The sequence below is a fragment of the Alligator mississippiensis genome, chromosome 16 (genome assembly GCF_030867095.1).
Source record: "Alligator mississippiensis isolate rAllMis1 chromosome 16, rAllMis1, whole genome shotgun sequence".
In the NCBI taxonomy this organism is placed as follows: Eukaryota; Metazoa; Chordata; order Crocodylia; family Alligatoridae; genus Alligator; species Alligator mississippiensis.
The window spans coordinates 6,107,340-6,135,249 of NC_081839.1; the positions used below are offsets into that span (position 1 = coordinate 6,107,340).

Sequence of the window (27,910 nt, forward strand, 5' to 3'; positions counted from 1 at the left end):
CAAGCGCCCGGGGTGCAGGCCCCGCCCCCGCCCCGCCCCGCCCCGCTCCTCCGCGTTGTAAAGGCGCCGGCCGCTCCCGCCGAGTGACACGAGTCCGTTCGGCTGCACTGCATCGCGCTGCACAGCACTGCACTGAGGTACCGGCGTGCATGTGGGGGCTCTCTGCTCCCCAGGAGGGAGGCCCGGCAGTGGGGTCTGAGCACCGTCCTCACCCGCCACAGCCGCGGGCCCTATCCTGGAGGGTGCGGGGTGACGGGCGGGGGCCGAGCGACCGAGGGGGTGAAGTTGGTTATTGACTCCTTATTCCTCCCCCCCCCCGTGCCTTTATTGCTTATCTTCATCCCCCCCCTTGTTCCTTAGATAGTCATAGGGGTGGGGGTGTGTGTGTGTGTGTGTGTGTGTATGTGTATATATATATATATATATATATATATATATATATATATTCCCCCTGTGCCTTTATTGCTTATCTTCATCCCCTCTTCTTCCTTAGATATTCATATATCTATATATTGATATCTATCTATCTATCTATCTATATAAATATATATATCTCCCCCCCCCCCCGCCCTCAGTGCCTTTATTGCTGGCTTATATGCATCCCCTCCCCACTACCTTGTTCCTTACATATTCACCCCCCCTTTATTACTCTCATTCCCAATTCTTTTTTCCAAGCTAATCTAGACCCGTTACAAGCCCCTTTTATGAATGAACTGCACATCCTAAAGAGAGGGGCTTTCACCAGCTATGTGCGTGTACTAATGAACAGGTACTGTAACGTCCCCCAGGAAGCACAGAGCCCCAAACGAAGCTCTGACGTGGACGGGATGTTGTTTTCCATATGAATTCATAGGTGGGCGCAGCTCGTGACAGCCTCTCTCTTTGGGATGTGTAATTCATTGATTTACAAGCTCGCGTTGGGTCTAGGTTAGCTGTGAAAAAGGAACTGACTCCAGCCTCGCGCTGTCGTGGGGGTTGGGGACAGTTTTGGGCAGTGGCCGAAAAACACCTGCCTGGCGCGACGGCGTCGGTGCGCCAGAGCCGCGAGGGGCGGATCCGGGCGGTGGCAGCTCAGCAGCCCTGTCCCTGCAGAGCTGGACACGGGCATGGGCGAACCGAGCGACTGCCGGGGGCCCGGACAGAAAGGAAATGAAAATGAAAAAAGAAATGACTATTGCATTATAATTGCATTTGCAAAAAAAAAAAGGAAAATTGCAATTGCATCGTTATCTCTGGTGAAGGGAGGCCTGATACTAAAGGTCTGCCAGGAGTCCAGGTACGGTGCTGCTTCCCTGCCGTGCACCCCAGGCACGTGTGCCATGCAAAATGCCTTCATGTGTCCCCTGTTGGCACCTGTGCTGGGGGTTGCCTACCTATAACATCAGAATAGAAGTGATGCTGGTTAATGCTCCGCGGTTGTGAGGTCTGCGTGTAGCTTTCTCCAAGAGGACTGAGGATCAAAACGGCCAGTAAGAAAGAAAAAAAAAGAAGCTTTTTCCTGTGGAAAAAGGCTGGGAACCCCGAGCTAGATCAAGCCGTACGCGTCTCTGGAGCGTTCCTACGTGACATTTGTATTTAGCTGCCAGCGGCACAGGGTATAAATGCTTTTTTTTTATAAATGCTTTTTTTCCTGTGGAAAAAGCTGGTCGTAGTACTTGACGCTTGCATCACTGTTGCTAAACAAACCGGCTTATCTTTGTTTCCACATTAGAATAACCAGTGCTGCCTCTGCTGTCTGCACTTTCAACAGGTTAATGTGCTATAGTAACCCCGAGCTTGCTTATTCATTCAGTGTCTGGAGACTCGCCACGTGACGAAATGAGCTGTAACCTGTCTATTGGCTGAAATGATATGGTTACACTTGCCTGACTGCGGAGGGAGCCTGGGGTGGTAGGAATGTAATGGGTGGCACTTGCACAAGGTCTCAAAGCACGAGGAGGGCTTCTAAAACATCCCTTGTGCGCTGAATGTGTCATGTGAGGCATTTATACCCTGTGCCGCTGGCAGCTAAATACAAATGTCACGTAGGAACGCTCCAGAGATGCGTACGGCTTGATCTAGCTCAGGGTTCCCAGCCTTTTTTCAACGTGGATCTAATTTTAATGGCTAACTGTAAATTGTCAGGCAGCTTGCTTGCATTTCTGTGGCCCCCCTGCTTGCTGGAAGCTATCTCGGCTTCCATCTAGCAAGTACAGAAACGAAGTACGGTGACTTAGCAAACGGATGCAAAGAGGGTTGGAAATTGCAGCTTCAGCGGGCTAGAGCAGTCTGTGGACCACAAAGCTGATTAGCTTAATTGCAGCAGAACAGACCTGTAGGCTGAAGCCACACCTAGAGCTAAAGCAGAACAAGGGGTCTGTGTTCAGTACGAGGTCATGCTGCAGTGGAAGGTCAAAGCATGAGAGTTCAAGCGTTGCTGGTAACTGCAGCAGGAAGCGAAGTCTCTGACTAATGCTTGTCATAAACTCTGCCCTATTTCACTTTATAGGGTGCAGCAAACTTTGTACTGAAGTGCTTAAATGTATTTTGTACAACCTGCTTTTGGAGGAGACTGGGACAGAACAGAAAAAAACCCCCAACTGCTAAAATTGCAGGTTCAGATGATAAATTAGAAATTGTGGTATCAAGAAAGGTGTGACATTGGACTAACTTTTCTGGAGTGGAGTTGAGGGTACACTTCTAACTTTCCTTTGGAGCATTTTTGGGAAGGGGCAGGGGAGACGGGGAATGACAGCTAGCTGTTTCCTATATCTTAAACTTTTTGTTTTAAACTGTTATGGGGAATGTCCTGTTTCTTTTAAGGTATTTTGTTGTTTTTTTAACATTAAAAGGGAGCCAGAAGCCTCATGAGGTTGTTTCTTTTTAAATGTTTTTTTTAAAAAAAGCAAGTGTTGGGCATCTTGCCACATGGTGTTCCCTTTCTTTTTAAGCTTTTCCCTATTTCTAAAAATACTTTCATACTTCAAACGAACTCTTCTGGTTAACTATTAGGGGGAATTCCCCTCCACAAACAATTTGGCTACTACATGGACAAATTCATTTCAAGTTTCCTTGTGCTGTCAGATCTTCAAATTGAAAGCAAACGTTTAAGTGAAACTGCATTTCTAAGGGATTTTGTTTAAAATACCCCAATACAGACAGGGTCGTCATACTTCTCCAGAAGTGAAGACGCAGTCTACTCTGCAGTCGTTTGCACAGCTAATAATATCAGCCCGCTAATGAGGGCCATTTCCTGTTCTGAATGCACAAAAATAAGTATTTTTGGTTTAAAGCAAAACGGACTCCAGTTGCCCATTTTTTAACTGTTATAACAAAACTGGAAATGACCAAATGCAGCTTATTTAATACATGAGTTGGAAATGCACACTCTGGATAGTAGTTGTGATGAAGTGCAAAAGCTCTACTTGTAGGCAGGCAACTCCAACGAGTTTGTGTTATGATCGCTAACAGTCCCACACAACTTCACATTTGAAGTGTGTGTGTGTGTGTGTGTGTGTGTGTGTGTGTGTGTGTGTGGTTTCTCTTCCTGATGTATGTACCTGATGAATGGCCATGTTGGAACGTGACCTTCACTAGTCTGTCACTGTTAGAAGTGACTTATCCCAGGCTAAGTACTACCAAGGCAAACTTTTAGAGAAAGCAAACAATTTATCACTTAAAAAAAAAAATATCACGTCTACCATGAGTCCTGACTGCTTTTTTTGCTAAAAATGAAGCATTTATTGGGCTGCTGCCCTAGACTATGAAAAGTTGAGCAACAAGGACTGGGCAACACTTTTCGTCTTGCACTTCCTCGGAGAAATGGTTGCCAAATTGCCAGTTCTGGAAACTCTGGCAGAGTGGATCAATGTAACGGTCCCTTACAAAGGGGGTTTGCACAATGAAAAGAGCAGACCCTACAGGATGTGGCAGCACAACTTCCTGCATAGAAAGATGCACCGTTAAGCAGTGAATTAGGTTAACAGAGGAAGGACCCCTGCTATCAAATATTGGGATAGGAAATGGCCTTGTTTCACTAGTTTGCCTGGTCCCCAGACTGAGGTAACAGGTTCATTAAAAGCCAGTTCTACCCTTGTCTTTTTATGCCACTGAAAGAGGCATCAGATGCTTTCTGTACTTAAACATGAGTCAGCTCTGCTTTTCAGATGGAGAATCTCCTATTGGAGCAGAGTTTACAGATGTATTGACTAGCTCAAACCTCTGACCCATTTCTTGGCTGGATGTTCAAAAACACTGAAACCTGGGAGTAGTATTTCTAGGAGAAACTTGATGTAGCATGTCCATTTAAAAAAAGGATCTGCCAATAATTGCACTCATCGGAGAAAGCACGTGAGTTTAGGTGTACATACCTTGCAGCTTACATGAACTTTGTGCTCAACCTAATCTTTGGTAAACTTTTTCAACCGTGTTTTATTATGCTTTAAGCTACTTATCAACCAACCTGCTGAGTGCATCCCATAGGATGGGAAAGGGGTTGGGGATGCAGCCTGTTTTGAAGAAAGCGTGTTTCCTTTTCTGATAAACTGCTGGAGGGGAGGGAAAAACAAATGCAAGGTGAGGAACAACAAGTTCCCATGAATACCATAGGAGATCATTTAAGGTACTAAAGGAATAATGGGAGCTTTTAGTTGCTACAGTACATAAAAGCAATATAATGTAAAGATATTTTCAGAGTAGATCTTGAGTTGGCTTTCGCTCCTCTGCTGAACAGGAGAGTCTAGGCCTAACATTATATAATAAAACCAAATTTTCTCCATCCTGTAAAGATTGCTGCATCATGACAAAGGGTGAACAAAAAAACCCTCTCAGAAGGCATATCAAGGCAAGTGCAGTAATGGTTACGCTTCCTATTTGTACACCGCTCTACGGTAAGTGGTGGTAGATAAAGAGGGGAAATTCCCCCCGAGATACGCAGGCTTTCCTTCCTCTCGGGTCATGTTCAAGAGCTGCTTCACTTCCTCCAATTCACAAGCTCTTTGTACGAGGAGACCTAGAAGCGGATATGTGAGAGGATTTATTCTACTCTTGCCAAACTTGTGGCTTATAAAGGTACAGTTTGCCTCTGACACATCAGAGTTAATTACCAAATTCATCAACTTTGAATTGTTCAACTCCCTCTTTTGTTCCAGTAGTACACTCTGAAATGTTCTTAGTGAAATATTAACAGTAATAACGTTCCAGTGCCTAAAAATAATGACCCTTAGCTTAGCCTTGGCCAAGAAAAGTTAGTCGCTCACTGAAAATGTCTGTTGTAGCTGCTAATCAAAGTCTTAAACTACCCAGGAATGAGGAAAATTTCTGCTTCAGCACTGACAACTGACCGGGTCATTGTACAGGATTTTTGATGTTCTGTTAAACAAATGTACTGGCTAAAAACTGGCAGTTTTAGTTAGTTAAAATATTTTAACAGCCACCTCTTAAATGGAATAAAGCCAGAGATCTTAATTGTTCATGCATATCCCTAACCGGGGAGTAGCCAAGTTCCCTTATAGAAATGATTTATTTACCAATGGTTGCACTGTTTGCCAATGCCTGCCCTTGATACACTAGCTATGGTGTCTTTCTATGAGCAACATATTGTTGATGAACAAACAAATGAGGTCTAGTTTATTTTCAAGACTCTTGTAGGTAGAAAGAAATGTATTTTAAGCTTTTGAAACCAGGACCATTGGGGGGTTTTTGTTTTTGTTTTTGTGGGTTTTTTTTTTTGGTTTTTTTGTACTGCACACTTGTCCTTGTCCAAGAACAGTAGCGGTATAGGAGTACAAATGTCTAGTCCTGGATACCGGATCCTTGGCATTTTGCTACGTCTAATCTAAATGTTGCATGTGCACACTTGCTGGTTGTCTTGTAATCACTAGATCTCTAACTTTAATAAATGGGTGGATTCATTAACATTTTATGAACAAGTGAGTAGGCTCTTTTCCCTCACTACATAATATCTTCAGAAATGTGTAACTTGGTGAAACTAATCATGGCTGAGACCTTTGCATGATGTCTTTTTGGGATATTTCTGTTCCATTTCAACGTTGTGCCTATAGACTGGGATTTCCAGTTGGGCTTGAGGATGGTCAGACTTCGGGGGGGGGGATTTTGCCCCTCCTTTTGTGAAGAAAGGAACTTGTATTCAAGCAGGAGACGTGGTCTAGAAACGTAGCTGATGTCTAGGATTGCTGGCAAAGTAGGTTCCCTTACAGGGGAAAGCTATGCTACAGCAAGGCTCATTCATTGACTATCCTTCTCCCCTTACCTCCGTCAATGACGTAATGATTGCTGAGACAGGAGGACAGAAATAACTTGGAGGAAGGAGAATTGGCTGCTGGTGCACAAAGCCAGCAGATTTTAACATTTTGGGGGGAAAAATTGTGTGCCGGGTCAAATTAGCCAGATCAGTTCCAAATCCTTTGAGTCATTCAAAAACCATGTGGACCCTCCACCCTTCAGCTTGGGGCTTTGCTTCCAAATCCATTGGCAAACATCCGATGTGCCTGGAGGCTTGGGGTTCAGCTGCCCCCGAGTTTTGCTTGCCCTTGGCCAATGGCTACAGGAGCAAGCAGGGAGGAGTCCCACGTTTCCATAAGTTGGTGTGTAGCTGAGATGCTCCCACTGGGAAGTGAACTAAGGCTCTCGTAGCAGATCGTACAATGATTTCTAAAGGAGCTCTGAGAGCCAGACTGCTGTGGAGCTCCTCCTACCCTCTTCTCAGGCTTTTCTCAATGGCACATGCTTCATTAATATCTAGTCCTTTCTTGTAAGGACCAGATAAATGTGCTTTTTGCTAGCGGTGGCACATTGCATTGCAATTGGAAAATGATTCATTGTCTCGCATAGGTACAAAATAAAACACTGATCTTTCCAAAGGTGATGCATGTCCATTTTCCTAAGTATTCGGGAGGATGCATCTTATCAAGGCAAACTAGCCCAACACCCTACTCCTTTGTACTTACTCTCAAGCTGGGCTCCTGGTCAGCACCCAGCTTGAGTAAAAATGGCACTTTGAGTATTAGGAAAGGTCTGTTTAAATGCTGAGACCAAATATTCAAATAGCTACTGATCACTGACCTTCTGAAACCCTGTCAACATAATGTAACCCAGGGTTTTTAAAGAAGTAAAGTGGACTTAGTGTGAGAACAAAAACATCCATGTGTACAGCTCTCCCTGGGTTACAACGCCTCGTCTCGCAGCTGTCGTGGACGTGTTCCAGGCAGGAAAAAGGAAACCAGCAACCATCCAGCATCCTCTAAGGAACTAATTGAGCATGCTGGTATTGCAGGGGCAGGAGGAACAAACACATGACCAGAGTCTCCATATAAGGAGAGAAGTGTGGGGTGACGGGCTACTTCCAATTGCAAGGCAGAGAACACATGACATAAGATGCTGCACATCCTCCTGGTGAGCGCTAGTTTAAAAATAAAGGATGCTGAACATATGTGGTCGCACAGAAACATTACAAAGGAAAAGGACTGAACAAAGGCAGAGACGATGCACTGCAAGATTTTGCTCTGAAATCATAACCAGGTGTTTTTTTGGCTCGAGCTAAATTTTCATATTTCCAGTTAAATGGGCACTTCCTATGACCGCTTCTGAACTGTAGAGTACAACTGAAAATGAATCCATATAATGTAGAAAGTCTGAAATCTTAGACTCAACTGCATCCTAGGACTGAACTGGATAATTGTATATAGCATGTGTGGTGTTGATAAACTTCAGTGGTGGCTTTTTGTGAATTGGTTGGCTCAGATAACTACATCAAGAACTGACTTTTGAAGGTGTTTTTTTTTCATTTTAATGTCTATTATAGGGACAATGCTGCCGGATCTGGAGACGAGAGGAGCGTTTGGAGATTCAGCCACGCAGGCTTGCTTAAAGCCGGACATTCATGTGCCTTGTGAGGTGTCTGTGGATGATGTGCTAGTGAACTCTTCAGCTGGGTTTGTCTGATTTTTAAGACTTTTTCTATTTTCAACTGTGTGGCTATTCACATAGGGTATTTTGGGGTGGGGGGAGGCAGGGGTGAGCTGCTATAGAAATTAATCTGTCAGGCTTGTATTGAATTTTTTACAAGAATTCAAATTTCTGCTACTGCTTCCAAAATACTAATATTAGCTTAAAAAAAAAAAATTCCCCCATGAGAGAGTGGAATAATAATTGCACACATGAGTGCTTTACAGAATGCTGTTCCTGATATAGGACATAACCATGTGTTTGGTGTATAATTGAAGTACAAACTTGAGTGTTCTGCTAAGCGAGAATAATCTTGTCTATAAAACTGTCGCCAACTACATGCCTATTTTGAATTTACATAGCTTTCCGGTATGAACTACTGGCTTAATCTGCCAAAGGGCAGATTTTCAGCTCAAACCATAATGAAGTAAAATTGATGTATAATAAGTGAGGTAGGGTTGAGCCATGTTACTCTTAAGCCTGTAGGAAAACTGAAAAACCAAAGTGTTTTTTGTTGTTAGACATCCAAATCCATCGTAAATTCAATGGGATTTGAGTTCTAAACCATCCAGAGACCCTTGGGATAAAACAAAAGGAAAGTATCAGGGTTTACTCTTGGGTTCTCCAATGTTTACCTGCTTGCAGAAGCAGTAAAGAGTGCAAATAAGCTGCTAACCCCCTTGCAATAAAAATAAAACCATATATGAGATCAGTTAATCTGACTGATGACACTATCATGACAGTCCCCTGGCCTGTTAATAGACTAGATTATACTCCTTAGAAATACTGCAACACCACGCCTCCTCTCATCGTCCTTTTTTGGTACTGTTTTTCAAGCTTCAGTAGAAGTGGCCAGGTCTGGCTATTCAGCGTGGCTGCACGTCCAGTTTTCATATGACAGGCATATCCTCCCTTTCAATCTATTGCTACCCATTGCCAGGTCAAATAGTGAAAAACATGGATTTCAGCAACATCTCGCTGACCCTTGGGTTATGTGTTTGGGAGTAAAACAGTCTTCAATCTTTCTGCCTAAAACACAGGTTCCAGTGCAAAAGGAATTCTTAATTATTCAGTTTTCTTGCCAGTCAGTCAAAAGCTTGAAGCAATACTAATGAAGAGCTTTTCTGACTGGCTGGTAGTAGCAGGCAGTTAAGATTCGGCAGGAGCGTCTACATGAGACATTTACTGTGCAGTTGTCTAACTAGCTCTGCAGTAAACATCTTGGCATCTATACATGCAGTGCTAGTACAGCAGATTAAAATGATAAACTCTGGTGTAGATTATTGCGTGAAAACACAAATAATATCCTGCAGCAGAGTATTTTTACTCTGCAGCAACACGCGTGTAGACGCTATTGGGGCATGAGGGTGCTTCAGTGTGAGGGGTGCCTGCCAATTCGCCCTGCACTGAAGCACCCTTGTGGCCCAGCCAGCCCCTCCACAGCAGGTTGAACTGGATAGGAGTAGCCCTGGGCTGGCAGGCTGACCGCCCCCCCCTCCCCCCGGGTCCCCTGCCAGCTGAGGCTGCTCTGCCCTAGCTCAGGATGCCATGGTCTTGGGCTCGTGTTCAAATGCAGCACCCAGGACCAATAAACCCTGGTGTGATATGCACTGGAGTTTCCTGTTGTGCATTAATAGCATGTGTAGATGATGCAGAGTAAGTGAGCAAAATCTTTGATAATCTGCTTCTGGACTGCAGATCAAGTGAGTAAAATCAACCTTTGTTTTACTAAATGCTGTTCAAAATAGCATCTCAACACAACTGTAGTGGCCTGAAAGACTTAATAGTCCCTCTGCTCTGAATCATGTCATACTGGTCTCAGTAAAAAAAAAAAAAATAATAATTGCAGTATGCTGTGCCCCCCTCCATTCCTATGGGTTTAATAGGGATGAAAGTGCATCTGGCCTGTTGGTGCAATTCAGCACGTAGTTATTCCTACATATGAGCAAACTTGCAAATTATGAAAGAGTACGAACACAGCATCCCGTAACAGCGCTCTGCATTTCTCCAGGAAACGGATCATTTTACTTCCCTTACAAAAAGAAGGAAGCTGTAGCTTTGGAGCAGAATTAAGACTGAATTAGGAAGAGAAATTTGCATGGGGCCAACTCTGCTGCTAAAAATGTTTGCTAGAATCAAGTTAGGAGTCTGTTGCAATGTTGCTAATGATTGCTATAGAAATAGCAGAACCTATTAGCATCAAGTGCAGTCTTGTATATGTGCAACACAATCATCTGGTATTGGGGATAAAGTAGAATTTGGATGCTAGTGAGGTCATAAATGTCTAGTGAGTTCTAGAAGACTGACGTTGGTTCATTTCTCTGCATTAGACACTCGGGGAAAACCCTCCAAAATTGTGGACAGGTGCTTAGTAGAGCACAAAGAATCTCCTCTTGCCCCCTTCTCCCCTCCCACGCGCACACCTACACTGTCATGAAGAAAAGCGAAGGTTCAGCACAGACATGAAGAAATGTTTGTCTGCATAACAACCTAAGGTGACATTCTAGGGACAGCTTGTGTGGGAGGCAAGATAGAAAAGTTTAATTCCCAGGGGGTGGACAGCAATCCTAGTTTCCCTACCTCGTATGTCACCGTAACTTTTAAAGGGTATTTGATTCTGCATACTAGTATAGAGAAACCCCATCCATGTAAATAATACGAAAGCAGGACATTAAACACGCGGTTGTAATTCACTGTTGGAGAAGCCCTCATTTTGGTGAGGCCATTCAAGTAAAGGCAGGACATTATGAGAACAGGGTAATGAGGGGGGAGGGAATGAATATCTGACAAACCTGTTTTGGAGAGGAAAAACAACAAGCCTTTCCATTCCTGTTTATAGCCAGAAGGATCGCATGGAGTTCTTGTGTTGCCCACTTACAAAAGCTTTAAGAGAGAGTGTTGACTAAAGGTCTTTAGATCCACAGTAGACAAGTAATCTTCCTTTGGGAAGATGACCCACCTAAGTGTCTTGCATTAAGCTTTTAAATCAGAACTACGTACTACTCCAAAGAGTTTACAATCCAAGTCTAGATTGGTCAAACATTACTTAAATGATTAACATGATTCAACTGCATAATGTAAGGAACCCAAACATTCTGCCTCTTAAAAGCTACTTGCGACAAAAAAAAATCCAAGATATTAAGATGGGGATTGGAGTTATATGGAGTTATATGTCATAGTAGATGATTAAAGATCCGTGGTGGTAGGCTGCTGGGGAAGCTTAAGATATTACTGAGATCAGTAGCTCAGCCATGTGGAGTTTAGAATCCTATGTATATCCACGACCACGCACAAGGGAATGCAACATGCTTGGAAAACTTCATGCTTCGAGGCAAAAGCCAGCCACTAACTGCTTAGGGTCATAAATTGGCCCTCTGGTCTAGTTCATCTGTCAAGGGAGTCCTCTTAACTTCCTCTGAAGCATCTGGTACTACAGTTGCATCACGTTATTAACTAGGGGTGGCAAAAGTGCATTAAAGGTTGTACTAAAATAGTATTGGAGGCTGTGAATTCTGTGCTCAAGCTGCAATTCCCTCTGTGGGAAGCTGGATTCTCCTAAGGATGTTACTGGTTTGGCCACTACTCTGGGTAGTAAGGAGGAAAGGTAGCAGCTGGTGTTTAGTGTCTTTAAATTGGCTTCCCTAGCAGGAGAGGAGCAGCAGACCTGCATCTCCCTTGCTCTTGATGGAGGCTATCGACTTCTGGCATCTGCTCTATCAAGTTGTGAAATTAGAAAGATTTTTAGATTAGTTTTCTTAGTCCTCCAAGCCTAGCACTGCTGGTTCGTGTATACTGAAGTGCAGGTAATCTTGTTCTCACCTGAATGCAGGCAGTCCTGTAGTCAAACTCTTATTACCGCAGACATTTCAGACTGTAAACTCTTGGGGACAGGGACCCTCCTCAGGTTGGCCTCCACTAAAGACCCAACTGGTAAAATGAATAACAAAGGAGACTTAAATCTAGAAAGCTGGGAATGTAAGTATATTGGGGCTTTTTGGCAGCCAGAGCTTAGTTTAATTGAATTTTTTTCTAAAATGAATGTCTGAGGGTTGAGGGGACATGGTAAGAATATGCATGCTGCTAGGTCAATATAGATAACTCATGTTTAAAGAGTTTACTGTTGCCTTGCAGAATTGTTGAAGACCATAGTGTCGTAAACGCTACAGAGACTGAGACCGAAGAATTTCAGAAAGAGATGTTCATGTTCAAAGGTGAGCAAAAAAAAAAACCCAATTACAACTAGCTATATAGGATTGTTATTAAATAAGTTGATCTCTACGTGAACTTGGAAGTCGGCAATTTCAGATAGTCTATAAATGGAAGCAGAAACTTATAAATTGCAGGGCACTCTGCTCAGAAACTGTGTTGGATTTCAGCTTTGGATGTAGTGGTATTCATTTTGGTGTGGGGAGTAAAATGCATACTGTATTGCCAATCAAGCACAAAGTTCTGTGGACGAGCATTTACAGTCACTCCTGCAGAAGCCAAGTTCGGGGGTAGGGGGCAGTTCAATATGCTGCCCTCCTTGGAGGCCAAGTGAAATAGTTTTCATTTGCCGCTCACTCCAGCATAAACCTGTAGTAGTCTGAACGCATTCAGGTTTCATCCATTCCAAATTCAGTCTTAAAACAGAATAGTATCAAAGTAAAGAACAACATAGAATTTGGACTGATATTCTTGACACTTGTTCTCAGATCTGACACTGGCTTTTATAAAATGCCCATTGCCACAGTAGCAGGTTAAAAGAGTTTTGGTTTGCATTAATACCTTCTTTCTTTCTTTTTTTTTTTTTCTCCTTAAGCGCCAGCCTCTCCGCCTCCTACCTCTGGCCTATGGACAACGCAGAGGGATGGAGAGGTCAAACTGAGGATGGGTGAACATGGCATTGACAGTGAAACACCAAAGACTGTTCACGAGCTATTCCTGGAATCTGTTAAAAACTATGGCGATTATTTTGCTCTTGCATCAAAGAAGAATGACAAGTGGATCAAGTTCACTTATAAGCAATACTATGCTGAATGTCGGAAGGCAGCAAAAAGCTTTATAAAGGTATCTCTCCCTTTGCAGAGCTGTATTTGCCAGCCTGCGCACCTCTCAGTTATTGAATACTAGGAAGTCTGTACTCCAGTTATATATTGAATTTGCACATTTCTTTAACCTTAATCTTTCAGAGTAGGAGTAGGGTTATTGTTGATCACAGGATGAACATGAGCAGTCAGTGTCACACTGTAGTCCACGGAGCTAATAGCGTACTGGGATGCATTAGCCGATGCATTATGAGCAGGGCTATGTGACAGTTCTTCTCTACTCGGAGCTGGTGAGACCCCAGCTGCAGTACTGTGTCCAGTTCTGGGTGCTACACTTCTGAAAAGAAGTGGACAATCTTGAAAGGGTCCAGAGAAGGACCACAAGAATGATCAAGGACCTGGAGGACAAACCTTATGAGGAAAGACTAAGGGATCTGGGACTGTTCAGCCTGGGGAAGAGAAGACTGAGGGTGGACTTTGTGGCTGTCTAAGTATGTAAGGGGTAAATATTGGGGACTGGGAGAAACTGTTCACTAGGGTGCCCCAGGGGAAGACAAGGAGCAATGGCCATAAACTGTTAGAAGATGGCTTCAGGTTGGATGTAAGGAAGAACGTTATGGTAAGTGTGACCAGAATCTGGACTAGACTTCCCAAGGAGGTGGTGCACTCCCCAGCCTTGGAAGTCTTCAAGAGGAGACTGGACAGACACCTTGCTGGGATCATTTGATCTCAACAGTACTCCTGCCCAGAGCAGGAGGGTTGGACTTTGGTCTTCAAAGGTTCCTTCCAGCCCTTCATTTCTAAGATTCTTCTGTGACTCGATGCCCTTGGTACATCAACAGGTATTACGACTTGGCCAAGCTGAGTGGGAAGGGGACTCATTTCTTTAGGGCTAAAGAATTCAAGTGACTTGGTCTGGCATGAGCTTAAGAGACTCTGTGGACTCGCACTTTGGAAGTCTGACAACCACTGAAAAGGCCTGCATAAGACCCTCAAATTATAGGCTTTTGTATAAGGAAACACTACAAAAAAAAATCCCTTGGAGGATTCAGCTTAAACTACAAACTTGGCTTAACTATTTGTTCTAAAATGTATTACATCTTGCATAACTTCTTTCCTCATCTATCCACACTAATATTTATGGCAATTTTGCAGAACTGCCAAAAACCTACCAACCACGCCTCAGTGTAGTCATCTGGTGATTCTCAGCAAGAGCTAGGAATGGTTCTTCTACTTCCTTCTTACCCTTCTCCAAGTTAGGTGGGGGGAAGATTTAAGTAATAGTTCTCGGAGGTTGGAGCTACTTCAAATTTAAACACAAGCTGAAGGGCTGCTGCCTCAATAATGCTTACACTCTAAAATTCATCATGGTCTTGCCACTCCTTGGAAGCAGTTTCAGAATTAGAGAACTCAAAAGGTGAGCTGTAAAGAAAAGGCTGCTTGTATGAGAGCCTGGCAAAACTACTTAAATCTCTGCTCCAATTTCTCACTAAACTACACGTTCTTGCCTGACACCCTTGCATGAGCTGTACGGCCAAGCTTTCTTTTTCACTTTATCTGATGGATCAAATCCTCTCTATTTTCATGAGACTGAAACCTGGAAAAATAAATTTAAATAAAAGACACTTAGACCATGCATTTCTGCCTCTTATTTGAGGACATAGCAACATGCACTTACATGGTGCCTGCCTGTTGCAAAAGTAGGAGGATGCTTGGGGTGTGCAATATTACTTAGTGCTGAGGTCCTGAAGAACAAAACTAAGGTGCTGGCTTGTTGATAAATCATGTTTGGTAGTAAGTCTCAGGATGTTTTTTAATATCTAAATCCTCTTGTACAGTGGTTTGATCTTTTTTTCTTGGTATTGATTAGGCAGACATTAGGTACCCAGAGCCAGTTGCCTCTGCTGATGACTTGTTGAGATTCTTAACTGGTTCGTGACATTTTTCTTTTAAAGAGAAGTAAAATCTTAGTTTCTTTTGTTTACAGTTGGGCTTGGAGCGTTTCCATGGTGTGGGCATTCTGGGATTTAATTCTGCAGAGTGGTTCATTGCAGACATCGGCGCTATCCTCGCAGGGTAAGAAACCAATTTAGCCTTCAAAGTGTTACTGCAAATTTAAATTGCTACATGTCAGAGTAGGTTTTGATGGTCACTGCTTTTTGTAACCAAGACAGTTAAATCTAAATCTAGTTTACCTAAAGCTGGAGGTGGTTTAACTTGGTTATTGAAGATGCTTTCTCTAGCATTGTTCATTTGTAGAGGTCTCTCATCATAATGTGCTCGTCTGAAAACATTTTTGCTGCGCAGTGCACCAAGATGAGGTGGTGGGGAGGAACGGGGAATGGGTTCCTTTTATGGAACCTCAGCTTGGCCCATCTAATATTTTGTCGCTTCACACCATCTCTGTGTTGGTAAACAGAATTTCAGCTCTAAATTTCAAGAACATATCACTAGCGCTGGAGTTACAAGGCAACAAAGGCAGAAATCTTGTTGACGTAGCTTATGGAGCATTCTCTTTTGGGCCAGCTCTCGAATGCCTAAACTTCAACTCATTTACCCTTTAACTCTACCTTTATTATAGTGGTTTTGCTGTTGGCATCTATACTACAAACTCCCCTGATGCCTGCCAGTACGTAGCAGAGAACTGTGGGGCTAATATCCTGGTTGTGGAGAACCAGAAGCAGCTGCAGAAAATCCTAGAAGTAAGTACTTTTTTACAGTTATGTTTAGAGGCTACTGTGATGCATTGGTCTTTGTTTGGCTGTTTTACCCAAAATCCAAAGTAGAGCCAGCACGCAGTCATTATCGTCCTGTGATTGGATGGGGAGACGGGACTGGGATTAGAATGACATGGGGGTTACAAACTTTAAATATGACAACTAGCACCTAAATAAAAATGACCTTGACTAACCTTACTTGCGCATTTCCTTGTTGGATGGGCGTTGGTTAGAATGAAATCTGAACACTTGGTTTTAAAGCATAGCCACAGCTCAAGTTTGTGCAATGCCACAAGCCAAGATTAATCTAGTTATCTGGCAGTGGGCTTCAGTCTGGAGAACTGCTTTAAGCTGTTGGGAGGAATTTCTAGTAGGTAGTTAATATATCAGGAGCATTTTGTTAGTCCAAAATTGTTAATAAACAATGTGTAGAGAGCTGCCTTTTCAACTGTACGCGAAAATGTCTTTTAACGCTGGGAATTTTGTATTTTTGCTTGTCTGGCTGAAGAGAAGTTGGGGGGAAACACCAGCTTATTTTAATATCTGACTTGTTTCAGGTTCAGCACAAACTCCCTCTTCTGAAAGCCATCGTTGTGTATAATGAAGAGCTAAAGGAGAAGAGACCAAACCTCTACACTGTAAGTAATGAGATTCAACTTAAGTGAACTAGTCTAACACTGAATAGCTGGTTGTAATTAATTCTCTCCTGTAAGTCGGCACTTCTTGGTGTACACCGCTTACACAATGGAACTACAGTGTGCCAGAACTGGCTGCTATCTCTGCTCTCAACTGCAGCTGGATTCAGATTTTTATTACTCGTGCTGTAAGAGGTCACTTCAGTAATATCTGCTGTGCAATTCTGGAACCCAGTAACAGTAAGAAGTATTCATAATTGGCACTTCGCTCCCTCTATCAGAGAGTACTGTTTGACAACATAGCAAACCGAAGGTTGTAACACTTTGAGAACACGCAGCTCCCCACACTTTGAAGTGGAGAAGTTAGTGGAAGCATTCCAGATGGCAGGACATCGGACCACCTCCCCGGCATAAGCCTCTTTTGGAAACTTAAAGCGGTACCATGACAATCTCTTGCGGCTTATCGCCATGGAAGATTGGTTCTTGAGAGGCCTTCATCTTTAGAGAACCTGAAGGGCTTTTTGCCTACGTTATGGTATCTCAAAGGATGAACTGCAACAATTGCTTATACAGATGCAAAATGGATGGAAACATCTCAGAATGAGAACTTGAATAATGTGAAGTGCGAGACTTCACTTATTCTACACTTGCATAAATGCTTGCAAAAGAGAGACTGCTATTTCTAAACCTTCCTGGAGGGCCATCTTTTCCCAGTCAAGTATAACAATGCTGTTTCTGAAGAAATCTCCAAGTTCTGTTATAAATCAGGACCTCCATTATATGCTTAGATATCACTATACCCATAGTAATTCTTTGTCTTGCTCATGTCCTACAAGACAACATTTCCTTAGCACTGACATCTGCTCCCCAAAGCATCTTCTCTTTTTTTCCTTTTCCTGACCCCACTACTCTGGCAACAGAGCAAAAGTTACAGGGCTGGTGCCACATCTCAAGTCCTAACTTTTGTAAACTATATTGTAACAGAAGGAAATTCTTAATGGGAAAATCTGCATATATTAAGGACACTTGGATTTTTATATGAAATATCTAAAAAAGCAATATCTTTAATTAATGCCCCTTTCCCCTTCTGACATTAGTTTAGTTTTATATGTAGAAATAGTATAAAACCTGACTAAGCTCTTTCTTTTTTTTTTTTAAATATAGTGGAGCGAGTTTATGAACATTGGCAATGATGTTCCAGATGCCCAGCTCGATAATATTATTGCCTCGCAGAAACCAAACCAATGTTGTACGCTAATATATACCTCGGGAACAACTGGGCAGCCAAAGGGAGTTATGCTCAGTCATGATAATGTAAGTATTCCTTCTGACAAGTAAAAATCTCAATTCAAGGTAGCAGGAGAGATCCGTTATGAGATCCCAAAATCCACTGCTAAGTGCCAGAGAAGCATGAACTGTGGACACTAAATTATTCTGACTAGAGCTCTATTTTAATAGCTTGTCCAGGCCATACAGGAATGGCCTGTTATGAAATAAACCCCTTGCCTTATGTACAAGATTGGGGGGGTGGGTTTGTTTGTTTAAAGCTTTCCCAACCTACATTCAGTCCCCTGTGAGAATGGGGAATGAGGGAAGGCCACTATTAATTTTCAGTAGCAGGTGTTGAACTATCTGAAATCAGCCTAATCTTAGTGGCTCAGACCCTACCTTTAAACAAATAAGCTAGAGGGACTAAAAATTGAAACTTTCTTTTAAAAATCACTTCCAAAAGGATAAATACGAAGCATATGCATTTGGATAGCGACAACTGCTGTTCTCTCCTGTGCCTTGCAAACGCATTCGGAACAATCGTCACTAACTCTAAACGGCTGCTTCTGTTGTAGATAACATGGACTGCGTTAGCAGCTGGGAAGTACGTGCAGTTGACAGAAGCTGCAGTAAAGCAGGAACTGGTGATCAGCTACCTTCCCCTCAGCCACGTTGCCGCTCAGATGATTGATATTTGGCTGCCAATAAAATTTGGTGCACAGACTTTCTTTGCTCAACCAGATGCACTGAAGGTAAAAACTCTAGTCTAACACATTTTTAAGCTGGTGTCAAAGCTGTTGCTTAAAGGTCTCTAATAAATCATGTTAAGAGTCGAAAAAATTAGGCTAGTTTGTATCCAGCAGCCAAAATCTGGAGACCTTTTTGTATTGTATCCAAGTACTTTGGTTTGGTAACATTACAGATTCTTAATATAGACTTTACGAGGAACTCTGGCCTCCTGTTTTACTTCTGGACCTGAATAAGGTGACTAAGCACACTCTAAACTAAAGACTACCTTAAAAGACCCCAGTAAGGTTGTCTTGGAGGATGGATAATGCACCTTTTTTCTAATAACTGGCTGCAGCACTGGATTTGAATATCCTGTAGGCATTGTCCAGATGTTGTGATTAAACTTTGGTGCTGACAAACAAGATCCAATTCTTGTCTTTGTGCTGTTGGTACAGGTGAACCTGAAACTTAGGTGAGGAGTACAAACAGACTTCTAGCTGTGGAAAACCAAAACCCGTGTAATGCCCAAAACCCCATCTCGATCTGCCTGCTTGACGAAACAAGTGTTTCCAGTTCTGATGATTCAGGGCTAGATCAGTCACCCGGGTCCCAGAAAAGAGCTGCCTTTACCCTCCTTTTTTAGGGGAGGGGAACAGCATAGTGGAATTGCAACATGGAGATGTTTAAAACATGCCACAACATGGAGATACTTAGAAATGTGATAGTAGGCAGGAACTATAAACAGTCCATTGATTTGTGGCGCAAGATGTTTAGGGGGAGGACACAATCACCTCGCCTAAAAATCTCATTCTACCTAGGGGACCTTAGTAGACACACTACGGGAAGTGAGACCAACTGCTTTCATGGGAGTTCCACGCGTCTGGGAGAAAATGGAAGAGAAAATGAAATCTGTGGGCTCAAAATCCTCTATGCTCAGAAGAAAAGTGGCAGCATGGGCTAAAGAAGTAGGATTACACACCAACCTGAAAAGGATGAAGGGGTAAAAATAAATGCAGCTTTTTCAAACCAATATATTATGATCTCTGAAATGCCTGGGTCTTTTAACCAAGTCTGTAATAAAAGTTGACACATCCTATTTTTAAGCAGAAGTCTGATTAGCAAAGAGAAGTTCTAGCCAGGGGTCTTGACTAACTTGTGCATCTTTTTAAATCCTTCTCTTAAAGGTCTTCTGAACTCCCCATGAACTTCCGTTTAGCCAAACAGCTGGTGTATAAAAAAGTTCGCAAGGCTCTTGGACTGGATCGCTGCACAAAATGCTACACTGGGGCTGCTCCAATTACTAAAGAGACTCTGGAGTTTTTCTTGAGTCTCAACATTCCTGTGTATGAGTTGTATGGCATGAGCGAGAGCTCTGGGCCTCATACGATCTCTCTCCCACATGCATTCAGGATCTCTAGGTAAGTTTCTTAACTTGAGCTGGGCGTTGGAAAGAAACTAATGCTGCACAAAAAACGTAATTTCATTTGCTGATATACAGATGCATCTTAATGCAGCTACCGTCGTCTTCAGTCTGCCAGCATCTACAAACTAGTAATAAAGCAGGGCTAGCAAGAGAGTCTGTGTATCAGCCATGCAGTTAAACTTGCCACTTGTCTGTGCAAAATGAGCTCTGTTTAAGCTTAGTGAGTTTGTTTTGGAGACGCTTGTGAAGAATGACTGTGGGAGTAGCAGGAACCATGGGGAAACAAATGGCAATTCTGGCCCTCCTTCAGTGGTACTGCCTTACAGAAAATGTTGTTACAGGTTAGGTTCCTTATTACTTTGGCACTGATAATGCAAGGTGGTGTCTACTGTACAGAACAAGTGCACCATGTTCAGACTTTTCAACATCAGGTATTCACAAACAGTAGCCTGAAAACACCAGGTGTCCAAACACTGACGACAAATCCTCTGTAGATCTCATTACACAAGGAGGGACTTGGGGACATAAACTCCTTGCTGGAGGAGGTGTAACAAGACTTCAGAAAGCTTGCATTTAGATATGAATCTCCAAATAACAACTTTTGCTACTGAACATTAAAGACACTCTGTCTGTTTTAGCTGTGGAAAGGAGATCACAGGCTGTAGGACACTGATTTACAAGCCGGATAGTGATGGCAATGGAGAGATCTGTTTCTCAGGAAGGCATGTCTTTATGGGCTACTTGAACATGGAAGAAAAAACCAAAGAGGCAATTGATGAAGCAGGTTGGCTACACTCGGGTGATCTTGGCAAACATGATAAGGATGAATTCCTCTTCATCACTGGAAGGATTAAAGGTATCACTTGGAACAGTTAACAGGGATTTCATCATGGGTTTCATCGCACAATATCTATCAAATCTTGAAAGCTAACTGCAAGTCTCTCTGTGCAAGCCATGACGGGTTTGAAGGGGAGGTGACTAAGTCTTGAGATACGTACTTACAACTGGTATCGCTTTCTTTAAGGTGTTCTGCTATCGTTGATGTGACATACAGTATGACAGGAGAAAGCTTTGCAAAAGGGGTAGAGAGGGAGGAAAAGTGAAGACATTCAAAATTGGGATGAGACCCAGTTTTACCTTGGCAATCAAAATCTGATTTCAGGCTGGCAGATCTAGCCAGACAACTGTTCCCATTTTAAATCTACTGTTCTAGTTAGGCAGCTTATGATGATCACACTTTCTAGCAAAGGTGACTTCTAGTATAGCCGTTCCTGGAAGTGGCTTGTAAATGCAACTTCACAGCATGACGCAAGGTAAACAAGCTGGGGTTACTATAGGAAACTAAATTAAACAAAACCCCCAAACTATGTACATCTGTGGGCCAGTGTGTCCTATAGAGGTCCTATGCAGCTTTGCAGTCTGGCACAAGCTCTGGCAAGTGGGGAAAAATCCTCTTCTGCTTCTGTTCTGTGTTGGGATCAAAGCAGGCAGCCAGGTCACTAAGATCTACATTCCTCTTTGCTCTGGTCTGGCTCCTAGTACTTGGGAGGCACTCTGGCAATGTCCCCTTGTTGCACAGTGCCATGCCTGAGATGTCCAAAAGAGCAAAGACGGGAACTGTCTACCTTGCTCAGAGGAACAAAGCGGGGCTCGTTTCTTCAACATCCAAAACAGGCAGCCCTGTACTGGTACAGTTGGGAACAAATCTGCCTCCATGGCCTCAGTCCAGGTCTGGAGCCAATCACAACCACAAATTCTGCTAAGAGCAGGTTAAACAGGTTTGGGGAGTGGCAGCTTCATGGTCCAAAAACAGGCCTTTTAAAGGAAAGGCTCTGCAATGCACACAGATCCTGATCCCAAGCAACAGCTCAAACTCAAACCTACCATTCCTCCTGGCACCTCCCTAGGACCAGGGTAAGCCAGAGGATCATCCGATCTCTGTACAAGAATACTTGACGTACGTGCTTTCTACCATAGCCCGTGTACTTCCCATGTAAACTGCAGATAAATTGTGCAGCTGAGTCGTAAACCCTGCAATACCTTAATAAAGAACTCTACTCGGAGAAGGTCCCTCTGTTCATTTGTGTTTAATTAGTGCAGTGGTCGGTAGATATTTTAAACTGAGTTCACCTTGCTGCCTGTATAGTCTCGCTGAATCATGGTGGGTGTTTTTAAAATGCTAGCTAGCTCAAGCTGTCTATTGGAGATGGGTGCTGCAACACTTGAGGGGCCTTTTTTGGCTGTCTGAAGTCTACACTTAAAGTTCAGGCTAAATAAAAACCACTTGAAAAAAGAAAAATGTAGTGAATGATCACAGCTTTATTCTTTTCTCTTTCAGAGCTCATCATTACTGCTGGAGGTGAGAATATTCCTCCTGTTCCAGTTGAGGATGCTGTGAAGGAGGCTGTTCCCATAATTAGTAATGCTATGTTGATTGGAGACAAAGCAAAGTTCCTTTCTATGCTGCTAACACTGAAGGTACGGAGAGGTTTTTCTTTTTTAATTAAGTAGCCAAAGAACAGGGCGTGTTTGTTGTCTTCACCCCAGAGGAAGAGCTGTTCTGGTTGAATTAAAAAAAAAAAAAAAAAAAGGTGGGCAAAATACAGCCCAGAGGCTGGATCCAGCCTGCCCATTAATTTCTGTCTGGCCCACAGGCAGGAGCTGGCACTGTGGCAGGCCCCAGGTGAGTCATGCTGGGGCCCCAGCCTCTGCTTGCAGGCAGTGGCTCTGCCTTCAGCCTTTGCTAGCACCACACGGGCTACTGGTTAGTTGTCCCACCCAACAGTGCACGGGGGCCTGGGAGATGGGGTCTGGCCCCACAGGCCCTGGTTGAGTCGCAGTTGGGCCCCAGCCTCTGCTTGCAGGCAGTGCCCAGAGCCTGCAGGGCTGGATTCCACCCCTCAGGTGCTGTGGGGGATGCTGGGTAGAAATGGCCCAGCCTGCCTGGCTCCAGCAGAGGCCAGGACCCGAGCCTGGCTCACCCGGGGCCTGCCACAGTGCCAGGTGGGTGGAGCTGTTTACACCGAGCATCCCCTGCAGTACCAGCATGTGTGCACATGTGGCCCTCCAGCCCAAAAAATTTACCCCTGAATTAAAGGGTTTGTCCCTGTCAGTTTTTAAAGTTTCGATTCCCACAGTATGATTCTACAACACCCTTGAGCCATTGCACAACATGTAAAGACTCTTGGCAGCATCCCACTATTAGACATGCTGTACCTAAACTTATGACTAACTTGTTTACAGGTAACACTGCTGATTTGCCAACCCTGATCTTGCCTTCCTATCTGACAGAGTGGAGACAAACCTCTGTGGCATGTCTGCCAAAATAGCCAAGCCCTATGCCCTTCTTAAGTGCCACTCCAATGCCTGATCTGCTGCTCCTTGCCTTCTGTTCCCTGCCCAGTCTGCCTTCTCCCCAGTCCATCGCATGCCATGCACAGAGGCTGCCTGTGGCATGCATGATACAAGCTGGGCACCCCTGGTCTATGACCTAATGACTTCTGATGTGCAGTCGGCTCTATAGAAGCCCATGCATGTGCAGCAAATAGGGGGAAGCTGGAGAAGTAAAGGACATGCAAGCAATTGCATTTAAAAAACAATCTCCTGCTTTCCCCTCCTCCCTGCCCCATTCTGTTCTTCCAAATTCATTATCTGCAGTGGTAATGAGGTGCAGCTTGGTTTAACTGCTGGCTTTTAAAACTGTCTTTACTAGTATTCTTTTGAAGTTTTTTCTGTTACCTTGGTAGAGCTAGAGAGTTTAAGTGGTGGTTCTGGCTGTCTGCTTAGCTGGCCACCTAAGGGCATGGATGGGAGGGGAAGCATGGAGAGGAGAGGTAAACTGTAGTAACTTCATGCATGGTCCTAAGACTTGCTCCAGTGCAAAACTGCGTTGGGAATATTCCCATCAGTCATTCTAATTTCTTCTTCTGTAGTGCAAAGCAAATGAAGAAACTGGTGAACCGGAGGATGACCTCACTCCAGAAGCTATAGAATACTGTCTCAAACTAGGCAGCAAAGCGACAAAAGTCTCGGAGATTGTGGGTGGCAAAGACAAAGCCATTTATGCAGCTATCCAGAAGGGAATTTCGTCAGTCAATGAAAGAGCAGTCTCAAATGCACAGAAGGTGCAGAAGTGGGTCATTCTGGAAAAGGACTTCTCCATCTCTGGTGGAGAGCTAGGTGAGTGCTTTGGACTCTTTCAAACCATCTGCCAGTGCAGAACTTCTCACGACATGTACTGTGACCACACTGGTAGATATCAAACAGATTGGGCAACCAGGTTCTCGGAATTGGACAGTACTATCAAACCCACTCCCTTGCTGCCCCATAGTCACGTGTGATAAAGTAGTCTTGCACAGACCAACAGTTGCTCTCCTGTGCTGGACGCAGGTGGTGACTCCTGTGAGGAAGCTGGGCAGCAGCGACTCTCTTTAATGGAATCTGCATCGCTGTGTAGCAGGGTTGGTTTTTTGTGAGCTTTTTTTTGGGGGGGGTTGCTTTTTTTTTAAATGAGGTTTTACTCCTTAGAAGTGGCTTTCTTCTATCTGATTAACCAGAACTCAACTTGTTTCAAACCATGTTCAGGCATAAATAGTCTCTAAAAACCTGCTGAATCCATTAATCTTTATCAAGCTTGCTGTTAGTTATAGGTTGCTTGCTTCTCTAGATAAAATAAAATAATGGGATAGGAGACGCTTGAACTTTTTGAGGTCTAAGCTTAATGTGACACAAGAGGTCATGTACTACATAACAGGCTTGATCGTGTGAGACCCAAGCAGTTTGCCTCTCCTGCGCCCGGTTGCAAAGTCATCACAGGCATTGGGCTTTTGACAGATGCCATTTAGTATGTTCACAGGATTAAATTCCAGTTAATACTTTCATGTGTCTAGCTTAACACACAAACAGAGTTTAATGCTATAGTAAATGATGATGAAATGATACCCTTCATTCTAGCATGGAAAAAAAAAAAGTAAAACTAATTAAATGTAATGCATAGTATATCCCCTAGGAAAAGGAAGTAAGAGCTCTAGCATTAAGACTATCTAGCTACAAATCTGTTTTAATTAACTAATGAGAATGTGACTTAAGAGTAAAATAAATCTTATTTGAAAACCTCTACTTGGCACAGTTAACCCCACAGCATTGTTACGTGGTAGGAAGCTGAAGCTTCTCGTATTGTACCGTCTCTCTAGGCTGGATTCCCGTAACAGGCTCTGGCAGCCCAAGAGACTGAAATGGGTTATGTGAGGATTGCAGGAAGATGCTCTATGCAGTGTCTCTTCTGCCCAAAGACCCCAAGTGGTAGTCTGGGGCTTCAGTGCAGAGGGCTGTGGTGCTTGGATGGGTGGAGGGAGGCACCAGTCCACCAGGAGCCAGGAATAACTGTAGCCTGTTGACACCCTGGAAGAATTTAAGTAAATCTCTGTTGTGACCACGGGCTACTTTAAGCCTTGGTTTTCTCCTCCCTAGCTCTGCGCAAGAGTTGGCAGCATTGCTGCTGTTTGCTTCATCAGCAGTGTTCTTTGTGCCTTCCAGGTTGTGCCTGGAACTTGCTAACTCTTTTTGATCACAATCACCTGAGCTTCAGGACCTTGTTGCACATAATTTTGGGTGGCTCCTGGAGCTCTTAACACCTCAATTGTCTGCAAATTAACAGCTTAATCTGGTTTTAAGCACTCAGTACTTGGCTCAGTTACACCACTGTAAATTAAACCACTCTGGGGCAGGATCATCGCTGAGCTGCACTACCAGCTCCTGGTCCATTAAGGTGTGGCCACTCCCCACAGATGTGCTACCCAAGTTGAAGTCCTCCAGTATCCCAGAACCTCTCACCCCTGCCTGTAGAGCAGGGATAGAAGCCTGTCCTGGCTCACCAGCCCTCCGGTGGCAACTCCAGTTACAGCTCCCAGTCCCACCCTGCTCACCAGGCCTCTAGTGGCAAGTCACGGCTCTGCAGGTAGGGGACAGCCAGAGGTTTCTAGACTAAGGGTGCGGTGCAACTGCTCCAAACTCCATGTTAATTTTAACACTGATCAGCAGCTGTGCAGCTCACAGTGTGCATGGTATAACAAGGTCCTAGGGTTGATGGACTCGAGCTTAATCCAAACTTCCACAAGTGAGAATGAAGGTGGCGCTGCGTGTAGAACAACAAGCAGTGACAATTCTGTGCACTCTCTTTTTTTTCCTTACAGGGCCAACGCTGAAATTAAAAAGACCTGTTGTAGCAAAGATGTACAAAGACCAAATTGACCGGTTCTACACCGACGCGGAAACTCCAGCCTCTACGGAGAATTCTCTTCGACAGTAAATGTGGAACTCTTTGGGTCTCATCGGGACATCCCATTCTCAACCTGCATGCATGGGACTCTCTCAAATGAAGGGTGAAATAAAACCAGACTCGGTTATAACGCAATCCCTCGCAGTCATTTTATCTGTACCCTTTCCTCATTACAGTACCTTAGAGCAGCATTGCCCATCTTTGTTCTAATGCCAATGTTGGTGAGCAGCTTAACTTGAGAGAGGGGAAGCAGGAGGTTGCAAGCAAACTTGGCAAAAAGTTTATAACTTGAACTGTCAAAATAGTTCCTAGAATGCCTTGGTATGTGTATTGTAAAAGCCATGGCATAGCTTTATTTTTCCACCAAAGGTTTGTGTTGTGTTGTGTTGTGTGTGTTTTCTGAACTGAATGTAAAAGAAAGAGGAAACCAGGTTTCTCTACCTAGTTAGAGGCTACAGGAGCATTTTTTTTTTTTATATATATATATATATATATATGTGTATATTTAACTGCATGTTTAATTGCATCTATATTTTTGACAAGATATACTTTCTGTTAAACAGAGGAGAGGCACAAATGCTGTATGAATATACATACTGGACATATTTAAGGCTTCATATACTATATGTATGTGGTAATAGGTTTATTAGATAACTGTGCAATACTTTTATTAAGCCTGTCTTTCCTTTTGGGATGTCCCAAAGCCATAAGTTATAATTGAAATTGTACCGTGCATGTGTTTGGTATAAGAAGCAGTCCAGAAAAAGATGCTTTAATAGGGCTGTCCAAATCAGGTTCTCTGACAAATTCCTCAGATGTTGTCTAGCAATCTCAAAGTGTCTAGAACTTGGTTTTAGTGGCACAGCATCAATTAAGATGTGGGTGAGGTAAGGTATCTTAAACCTTCACCTTGCAGGTACAGGTGTAGGAGAGAATAACAGCTCTGAACAGTTTAAAGGCCAACGATCTTTTCTTAAAATGAATGCATTCAAATTTAATTTTTTAAATAACCACCCCAGCAACTGAAGGCTTTTGCAAATCCCTAGTTCTTCCCCTTACCAGTCTCAAGAAGCTGATACTCTCTCAGGGTGGAGGACTCTCGTGCATCGCAGCAAACAACCCTCTTCACTAACTTGTTTGCTCTGGAGTATCTGTTGCTATCAGATGTAAACTGATTCTGCAAGGAACCCCTGGCTTATCTGTTTGTCTTCAAATACAGATGGGTAATTTGGACTGCTAACGTTTCCACCATGACTGAACAGCCCGCAGTTGATGTGAAGCTTTCTATCCATCATTGGAAGCTGGGTTGTTGTGGTTTTTTTGTTTTTAAATATAACTAAGTTTCAAAAAACATCAATGTTTCTCTACTTGCTGTAAGAAACTAAGATGAAGGTAACTAAAAGTATATAATCCTTGTTGGGGACTAGGAGGGAACAAATGCCCAAGTTGGTTTCAAAATTAACTGGGTTCATATAAGGCATCTGACAAGAGCCCGGAGATCCTGTGTAATGAATAACCTGTTAGGCATCTTACTCAGTAGGTCAAGTAATAGTTCAGGACACCAGGGTGAAGTGGCACCTGAGAAATTGGTAATCTATTTAACTATACCACCACTTTGGCACCAAAGACCTGGCTTGTTTAAACTAAAGTGGAGAGCAAGCAGAGGTATTAAAGGACCTGAATTTCTTCTACTACTATTTGAGGATGTCTTTACAGGTTAGGGCTTTAAATGTGTGTGTATGTAATGTATATAGTTCTTGTTGCAAATCCGAAGGCTTGTGCACTATTACAGCCATTTACTGGTCTCATAAACCTGTTCTGTTGGACAAGGCCAGAAGCTGTTTCTAAGTTTTGTTAAATTAATGTTAAATAAATTCTTGAAAACCCTT

At 43.4% G+C, this 27,910-nt stretch overlaps 1 protein-coding gene across 2 annotated transcripts; it reads left to right on the plus strand.

Moving 5' to 3' along the window:
* The first annotated feature begins 39 nt into the window (after positions 1–39).
* Positions 40–27,910, plus strand: ACSBG2 (acyl-CoA synthetase bubblegum family member 2). 2 transcript variants are annotated; one of them, XM_014608836.3, is made up of 15 exons: positions 40–137; positions 7,802–7,931; positions 12,076–12,155; positions 12,746–12,993; positions 14,959–15,047; positions 15,553–15,673; positions 16,246–16,326; positions 17,488–17,637; positions 18,168–18,344; positions 19,140–19,321; positions 19,506–19,739; positions 20,383–20,600; positions 22,083–22,222; positions 23,677–23,923; positions 25,936–27,910. In XM_014608836.3, exons 2-15 carry the CDS (start codon positions 7,807–7,809, stop codon positions 26,049–26,051), a joined length of 2,208 nt encoding a protein of 735 aa, XP_014464322.1. In that variant the 5' UTR covers positions 40–137; positions 7,802–7,806; the 3' UTR covers positions 26,052–27,910. The 2 variants fall into 2 exon arrangements, with proteins under 2 accessions (XP_014464322.1, XP_014464323.1); XM_014608837.3 differs by lacking the exon at positions 40–137 and adding an exon at positions 7,413–7,518.

Bases quoted from the DNA above. Each gene is read 5' to 3' on its own strand.
- ACSBG2 (XM_014608836.3), top strand. From the start codon at position 7,807: ATGCTGCCGGATCTGGAGACGAGAGGAGCGTTTGGAGATTCAGCCACG. The intron at 12,156-12,745 runs GTGAGCAAAAAA...TTTCTCCTTAAG, and splicing joins AGAGATGTTCATGTTCAAAG to CGCCAGCCTCTCCGCCTCCT. The intron at 12,994-14,958 runs GTATCTCTCCCT...TTTTGTTTACAG, and splicing joins CAGCAAAAAGCTTTATAAAG to TTGGGCTTGGAGCGTTTCCA.